The sequence below is a fragment of the Papaver somniferum genome, chromosome 11 (genome assembly GCF_003573695.1).
Source record: "Papaver somniferum cultivar HN1 chromosome 11, ASM357369v1, whole genome shotgun sequence".
NCBI lineage: Eukaryota > Viridiplantae > Streptophyta > Magnoliopsida > Ranunculales > Papaveraceae > Papaver > Papaver somniferum.
Genome location: NC_039368.1, coordinates 27,905,205 through 27,913,444, shown reverse-complemented (window position 1 = coordinate 27,913,444; position 8,240 = coordinate 27,905,205). Strand labels below are relative to the sequence as shown.

Sequence of the window (8,240 nt, the reverse complement as noted above, 5' to 3'; positions counted from 1 at the left end):
AGAAGGAAACTACTAAATCACACCATAAAAAACAGGGGAGAACAATTAACCCTCATGATCAAAATTGCAGACGGAGAACAATCATGGCATAATCATGGTGGAAACGCGAAATGGAGATCAAAATTATAGCACCACAACAATATCGACAATCAAAAGGAGAAAAAGTTCGAACCAAGCATGGTAATATACAAAGCTATAGTAGACCAACAACAAATGTTTACTAACCTGCTGATGAAGATCGAACGAAGAGCCTTTTGGAATTGAAGAGAAGACCAACAGATGAAAGAGAAAAGAAGAAGAAATCTCTGTGAAAGAGACAGAGAGCGATAGTAGTAGAAGAAAAAGGAAGATAATGAATATCACTCCTTAAACTTCTTCTTATAGGAGGCCGAAGAATCTAAAAATTTGGTTGTCCCGAAATTCAAGGGGAAGTTATTGCATGAAAGGACACATGGGACCACCCACCGTATGTGCAAAAAATGGCGCTTATGGAAGTTTTTTCTTCCAATCTTACCAAACGGTAGAATATGAAAGAAAATGGGCAAACTGTGAATACCAATATTCTGTGGAGCACGTGTCACGTTTTTAGTGGTCGCGTATAGACCTGCACAGGAAACCGGCGGTGCCGAGATACCGTGTCGAAACCGCGCCGTACCGATTGCCCCACGGTCGGTGACGGTATCTAAATACGTAATCGGCTATCCCTCAACTCGGTGCACGGTATGACTTATGAGTAAAGAAGCCGGCCGAGCCGAGCCAATTACAACTGAAGCAATCCTAGCCTTCAATTTCTATACCTCCCTCATCCTAACCCTCCATTCTACTAACCCTAACAACAAAACTTCATTTTTCTTTTCTTTTTCAGTTTCATTTCCCTCTCAGTTTCTCACTTTCTCTAGCGGCTGTTTCTCTTCTTCTTCTCAGTATTCTCACTCTCACTCATGATTCATCATTCATGATCTTACACCACCAAGTTACCGACGAACACAGCAACTGTAAGTCAAAGAATCTAATTATTTTCCTTGTTTTCTTTTTCTTTTCCTTGTCTTCTTCATATATGTGTTGATTGTTGTGAGTGTTTGATTTGATGTTTGTTTCTTTTCTTTTTTTGATTGTTATTTGTTACTTGTTGGAGCCAATTGATCATATGATATCAATTACAGTTTGATTTGGGGTTTTAATGAAACCCTAGGTTTATATAATTTGTTAGTTGTTATACATAAATCAGATTTGGGGTTTGAAATGAAACCCTAAGTCTACATAGCTTGTAACTTGTTAGTTGTTATACATAAATCAGATTTGGGGTTTTGAATGAAACCCCAGGTTTATAAATATTAGGGTTTCTTGATTTTTTTTTGTTTTGATTTTTTGTTGGTAATACATTTTGATTATCGATTCCATGTTTATGAACACGAATTACTGAATTAGAGATGTTTTTATTGAATACCCTTTTTGTATTCATCAATTTTGTTTTTAATTGTGCTTTTTATTTGTAACAGGAACCATGGAAGAACCTAGTCAAGACGCACATACACCTCAAACTGGAGTTGGATCATCTAATATACCTAGTCAATCTATAGCTAGAGCTCAATCTACACCTGGAGTTGGAGCTCAATATATATCTCCAAATGAAGTTACAATTATAGCATATGATGGAAACAAAGAGAAGTCTAAAGTTACATCTGAGGTATGGTTACAATTCACAAGGGTAAGTGAAGAGAAAGCTAAATATCATCATTATTTACGCACCTTTGCTGCTAACACGAGAAGAAATGGAACTTCTGGATTGTGGGGTCATTTGGATAGATGCCGTAGGAACCCAAATAAGAAGAAGAAAGGACAGAAAAGTTTGTTGTTTCCTCCCCCCAAACCAGGTCAGGATGGTAACTTAGTTGCTTCTATTTATAATCCTGAAGGGTGTAGAAGGGCTTTAGTTGAATTTATAATCAAAGTTGAGTTGCCATTTAGCAAGGTAGAAAATTAAGGGTTTATGGCTTATAGTCAGATGTTGGAACCTAGATTCAAAGTCCCCAGCCACATGACTATTTATAGGGATCTTTGGATAATATATAGGGATGAGAAAATAAAAAATTAAAGATTATTTTAAGGCATCCAAAAAGAGGGTTTCTTTGACCACCGATACATGGACTTCATCTAATAATATTAATTGTATGTGTGTCACAGTTCACTATGTTGATCAGAATTGGAAGTTGCAAAAGAGAATAATTTTATTTTGCCAAGTGAAAGGTCATACAGGTACTGCAATAGGTAAGATGTGGAGAAGTGCTTGTTAGATTGGGGACTTGAAGATGTGTTTGGTGTCACTCTGGATAATGTAAGTGCTAATACACTTGTGATCGACTATTTAAAGGAAACTATGATTGGTTGGAAAGGAGCAGTTGAAAGGACTGAATACTTGCACATAAGATTTCTTTTTTGTTGTAGTTTAAATTTAAATGATTTCATTGCTAATTCAAGTATTCAACGATCCTGCAAATTGCAATTGCTAATATTTCTTATTTTTTCATTCTTATAATAGGTAAGTTGTGCTGCCCATGTTCTTGCTTTGGTTATAAAAGATGTAGTGAGACTTTATAACAAGTCGATCGCAAGGATCAGGTTAGTTGTCAAGTATGTTACTAGTTCTCCTGCTAGATGGGATAAGTTTAAGCATTGTTGTGCAGTAGAGAAGATTGATTGCAAGACATGAATGATATTAGACGTCAAGACAGATGGAATAGCACATATTTGATGTTAGAGGCTGCTGAAAAATATGAAAGAGCTTTCAAAAGGTTAGAAAAGTATGATAGAGACTATAGGAACAAGTACATTTTTGAAGAACTTGAGTCTGTTGCTTTACCTAGTCATGATGATCTTCTTGTGCTAGCTAATTCCATGGAAGAGTTAACTTTCAGTTATTCATCCATGAACAGTTGGTTCAGTTTAGAGATATTGTGGCTGACTCTTTTGTTAGAAATATGGTTGAAATTATGTTTGCTAAATATAATAAGTATTGGGGTGCTTATGAAGATATAAATTCTGCTTTATTCTTTGCACAATTGTTGGATCCACGAGAGAAAGAGAAGCGGTTGGAATTTACTCTTGAGTGTTTGTACGAGAAAAATCAGGACACAGTTGATAGAGTTATGAAAAAGGTTAAAGAAGATATGGTCAGACTCTTTGAAGAGTATAAGTCTTCGTATGCAGTTGTTGGTGAAAGTTCAACTAGTGGAGTTGCTGTAGTTCAAGCTCCAGTTGTTGCGCAAGAACAAAGCATTGAGGCCATGCTTGACTCAAGGAATAAAAGGCATAAAAGGAACCAATTTGGTGTTGAAGAATTAAATAAGTTGGAGGAGTATTTGTTATAGGAATTTGACGAAGAAGAAGGTGGAACTGATTTTGAAATTTTGGCTTGGTGGCGAAGGATATACTAGCCATGCCGGTGTCTTCTGTTGCTTATGAATAAGCATTCAGTACTGGAAAACGTGTGATTAGTGCATGGAGAAGATCTTTATCTCCTAGGACATTTGAAGCATTGCTATACACACAAAGCTGGCTAGAAAATCCTATTGTTCTTGATCTTATATCGGAGTATATACCAGATGATTGCTCAAGCATTGAGGAAGGTAATGTAACATTGTAATCTGTTGCTTCTTTTTTTTTCTCTTTGTTTCTTTACTTGTCAGTTCGAAGTTGTTATTAACTTAAAGTATTGCTTGTTGCAACAATATTGGGTGCTTATCCAGTACCAGAGGAGTTTGATGATCCAATGATGCTTGATTAATGATTGTTGAAGTTCATATCTTGATGCAGACATGGAAAGGAACTATGGAAGTGTTGGTTTTAACACTTTATGTTAATCTTTGAACATCTCAATATTTTACTTCGGTTATGTTATGTACTTATGTTAGTTAAAGTCTTGAAGAACTTAAGTAGTTGGCTAGTTTCTGTAACTTTGAACAATCTTTATCAGTTTATGTCAGATTCAAAAATCAGTAACTTTGTTGTTGTTTTTTTAAAGAACTTATGTTAATTATGCTTATGTTGTTATGTTAGTATGCATGGGTGCGGCAGGGAATAACAGGGAAAAATAGCAGGATTTGTAGGAAAATGCCTTGTATTTTGTAAAACACTAAGTCTAAAACTGCAAGAACAATTATTACACTTCTGACACAGTTAAGATCGGTACCGAACTGAGCCGACTCGAATCAGTTTAAAACCGAACCGAGTGATGGTCGGCTCGGCCACGATTTCAAATTTGAGAACTGGCACCTGGTCGTCTCGGTGGTCGATATCGCCAAAAACCCGGGCCGACCGGCCGATGTGCAGGCCTAGTCGCATACAAGATAACTTGTACCCCCTCGATACACAGGAGCCTGAGGAGCAGAAGATCCCTTTTGGATCCACTTTATCCCATCTCGAGGAAGCATACCTCGACGGCTTATATGGTAAAGTAACCCTAGTCTATGGAGATGGTAGCTGGCGAAGGGACAAAGGTAGCCGACATATCCAATTAGTATTTAATGCAGCGAGCTCTTATCTACATGCTTCACCAAGGCACGCGGAGAGAGGTGATATGGCACAATCTGAATGGCGAAGGCTCGTGGTGAACGAAGGTACAATCTGTACTGAGGCTGGGTAGTTCCCAAAGGAACGTGGGTCAGCTGAGGTGGCAGAGTCCGACTGGAGGCGGTGAACGAAGGTACCATTGGTACATAAGATATATCAGGATACAATGGACCCAAAGACAGTAAAGATATATCTGGAGCAGAAGGGGCTATAAATACCAAGCTTCACCGACAAAGAAAGGCATTCAATACCTAGGAGAGAAGATATAGTCTTAAGCTTATACCTCTTTAATGTTTAGAACTTAAGTATTTACTATAACTTGAGTTATCCCTATTACTTTGGGAAGCATTTAAGATCTTTGTAACAACCTGAACTTAATACAAACAATCACTCATTACCCCGTGGACGTAGACGAAAGTCGAACCATGTAATCTCTTGTGTCTCGTGATAACTTAATAGCATTTACGTTACATTTGAGTTCTTCGTTATTAGTGTTATCTTGAGTACCTTTTGTTACTTAGCATTATCAGTTCAATTGAGACATCGTTACCACTTAGTACCAGATTCTCTGAGTTGTATACATTACGTAGAGTATGGGAAAATTAATAGTCACATCAAGCATAGCTAAAAAATATACTATTAATATCCTTTAGAATTCTAGATTTTCTGAAAAAATTATGAATGGCAGCCACAAAATCATCTCAAATGATAGTCCAACAATATTTAAAGAAATGACTGGAAAATCCATCTGGACCTGGAGCTTTACTTGAACTAATAGAGGAAAGAGCAATAACAATTTCATCTCTACTAACATCTCTAATAAGGTTTTCAGCGACAGAATCAGAAACCAGAGAATTGAACTGCAACTTATCAATCAAATCAACATTACAGGATTTAGAGTCCTGCTCATCAAATAGCTCAGAATAAAAATCAGTACACTCTCTGGAAATTTGTTCATCCTCCTCAAGAACATCACCAGAAAAAGAAGTTAAAGTCAAAATATTAATTGTAGATCTTCTTTCCTTGACTGAATTAAAGATGAAAAAAGAATTAGAATCCCCAAGATCCAACCACTGCACTCTAAACTTCTATTTCAGCATAGACTCCTCATATTTACTAGAGTAGCATACTTTTGCACAGCTGCTATCTCACTTCTAGCAAGCTGGGGACATAAAGGAAAATTCTGAACTTGAAAGTGAGCATTCTGCATTTCCTTCTTAGCTTCTAAAACTTTAACAACTTTAGCAGATGTGTATTGAAATTTTATTTCTTCCACTTTATACGTAACTGCTCAAGTCTTCTCAATCTAGTAACTAAGGCAAACATAAGGTTACCCTGAACTTTATGCTGCCAACTATTTTTAACTAACTCAAGAAAATCATGTTCCTCGACAATAAAGTTATAAAATCTAAAAGAAGGAGGACCATGTTTTATTTTCTCAAAAATCATAGTAATACCTGTAGAATGATCAGAGCACCCTAAGTTAAGAATTCAGCTTTAGAGTCCTCAAATTGGTTAATCCATTCCAAGTTGACAAGAACTTTATCAAGCTTAGAAGCAATTCTCTGATGACCTTGTTGTTGATTCCACCAAGTGAAAAGACAACCAGAATAGTGAAGATCAGACAAACTAGTATCATTAACACAATTTTGAATATTTGTCATTTAACTAGAATTAACCGCATCCCCTCCAACCTTTTTATGAGCATAAATAATATAATTAAAATCACCCATCAGCATCCAAGGTATATTATTAAAGCTAGCAAAAACTGAAAGTTCACTCCAAAGAATAAGTCTCTGCCTATGATCATTGGAAGCATAAACAAAGGTTAAAACAAAGTTAATACCCTTAGAAGTAGAGACATCAAGAAATATAGCTTGAGAAAAAGTATGCAGAGCAGTAATAAAGACTTCAGTAGGATTCCATCCGACCTATATCCTCCCTAAATCATATAATTATCTAAGAAATGCCAACCAACTTGGACCTTATTTCTAATACTAACTATATTATTATTATTGTTATTATTAATCTGGACATGAGTTTCCAGAATGCCCAAAATGGACAACTTATTATCTTTAGTTAATCTACCAATCTCCACTTGTTTAAGAGGATCATTCAACTCTCTTATATTCCAAGCATCAACTTTAAACATCTTTAAGAGAAGGAATATGGGGTTTCTTCACTCTACTGACTTTTTTAGGGTCAGTAGATCTTATCTGCAATCCCTGATTAATAGCAATTGAAGTAGAGGACTTATTATTGAATTGAGCTTTAGTTGAAACGCTAGAAAGGGGATCACCATTGTCGTTAAAACTATAGTGAATTGGGACATTAACACCACCTTCAGTTCCATTGTATTTTTTTTGTGATATCCATCAAATCTCTGTTGGAGTTAAAAACCTCAAACATATTACTAGTTTGTAAAGAAACATTCTTCTCTAAATTCTCAATTGGGACATGATTCTCATCATCATTCATATTAGAAATAGAATATGAATCAGTAATATCAGTAACCTCCACCTCATCCTCTATATTGGGGTATCTAGATCTTTTAGAAACTTTAGTTTGTTTATATTAACCACCCACACTTCCTTAACTTGTTGCTTCTTCTTATCTATTGCAGCTATAACAGCTGCAGCCTTCTCCATTTTGAGCTTAGAACAACCATTACGATTATGACCAAACACATGACAATGCATACACTTAGGGGGTTTCCATGAATACTCAACATACACATTAAATCTCTTACTATCATCAACCACTACCGGAATAGAGGCTTGGTAATCAAACATAACATCAACTTCAACACAAACACGAGCATAACTTATTCTAGATCTATTCAAAGTTTGATTATCCATCCTAACAGGCCTTCCCAAATAACTAGCAATACTACTCAATCCATCTGAATCCCAGAAATGCAAAGGAACTTTTCTAAGATTTATCCAAATCGGAACCGATTTCAATTCAGCAATTTCACTTTCAATATCTGGATGCCAAGGTTGCACTAGGAACAATTGGTTTGAAATATATAAATATCCATGCTCAAGAGCAGTAGATCTATCCTCATCATCCACAAAATAAAAAATAAACGCAGATTCACCATGAATAGTGAGCATAAAATTACCTTTAAGCTTCCAAGCACGTTCTACAACTCTTTTAACCATGGTATATGACAATTTTTTCCCAACAAACACACCAACAACCAAGTTTTCAATCTGTTGATTTTAGAATCAAGATCTGCACCCTGAACAACAACAACTTTTTCTCCATTAACCAATCCAGTAGGTACAAACTTCATAACATCAGCTTGAGAGACATTTTTCTTCGCCGAAAACAAAGTAGAAGACCATGATTTCACAGAAGTCGATTGAATCAAAGGACGTGAATCAACCAGAGGATTCGCATTAACCACCACAGGTTCTGATGAACTAGTAGATCCATGAATATTTCTCAATCATGAGCCAACTACCCCTGAGAGATGGATGGTAGCGGCGAAAAGAGTGGTGGAGAAGTAGCCTCCATACCACTCGACGGAGGAGACAGACACTGATAACAAAAAAGTAAAATAAAATAAACCGACAAAAATCCACCACCAACCACTTCACAATTTCTCTCTCCTCACGGTTTTTTTACTTATGGAGGATCAAGGTTTACTCTTGGTATTTGTCATG

At 36.2% G+C, this 8,240-nt stretch overlaps 2 protein-coding genes across 4 annotated transcripts; one reads left to right on the top strand and one right to left on the bottom strand.

Moving 5' to 3' along the window:
* The first annotated feature begins 874 nt into the window (after positions 1-874).
* On the top strand, positions 875-4,016 carry LOC113323215. Of its 3 annotated transcripts, XR_003347479.1 has the most exons (5): positions 875-995; positions 1,500-1,687; positions 2,185-2,335; positions 2,540-3,626; positions 3,747-4,016. XR_003347479.1 is itself a non-coding variant. In XM_026571496.1 (3 exons), exons 2-3 carry the CDS (start codon positions 1,505-1,507, stop codon positions 2,292-2,294), a joined length of 480 nt encoding a protein of 159 aa, XP_026427281.1. In that variant the 5' UTR covers positions 875-995; positions 1,500-1,504; the 3' UTR covers positions 2,295-2,533. The 3 variants fall into 3 exon arrangements, 1 of the variants encoding a protein (XP_026427281.1); XR_003347478.1 differs by having other exon boundaries at positions 1,500-2,335; XM_026571496.1 differs by lacking the exons at positions 2,540-3,626; positions 3,747-4,016 and having other exon boundaries at positions 1,500-1,874; positions 2,185-2,533.
* Positions 4,017-6,713: 2,697 nt separating this feature from the next.
* Positions 6,714-7,733, bottom strand: LOC113324246. The gene is made up of 3 exons (XM_026572567.1): positions 7,156-7,733; positions 6,970-7,111; positions 6,714-6,794 (listed from the first exon to the last, which is right to left on the bottom strand). Exons 1-3 carry the CDS (start codon positions 7,731-7,733, stop codon positions 6,714-6,716), a joined length of 801 nt encoding a protein of 266 aa, XP_026428352.1.
* Between the last annotated feature and the right edge of the window lie 507 nt (positions 7,734-8,240).

Excerpts from the sequence above, each read along its gene's own strand:
- LOC113324246 (XM_026572567.1), bottom strand. The coding sequence starts at position 7,733 with ATGGTTAAAAGAGTTGTAGAACGTGCTTGGAAGCTTAAAGGTAATTTT. Across the intron at positions 7,112-7,155 it reads AAGCAACAAGTTAAGGAAGT|ATACCCCAATATAGAGGATG; the intron begins GTGGGTGGTTAA and ends TAAAAGATCTAG. Across the intron at positions 6,795-6,969 it reads AAACTAGTAATATGTTTGAG|GGATTGCAGATAAGATCTAC; the intron begins GTTTTTAACTCC and ends GCTATTAATCAG.
- LOC113323215 (XM_026571496.1), top strand. The coding sequence starts at position 1,505 with ATGGAAGAACCTAGTCAAGACGCACATACACCTCAAACTGGAGTTGGA. Across the intron at positions 1,875-2,184 it reads GTTTCCTCCCCCCAAACCAG|TTCACTATGTTGATCAGAAT; the intron begins GTCAGGATGGTA and ends TGTGTGTCACAG.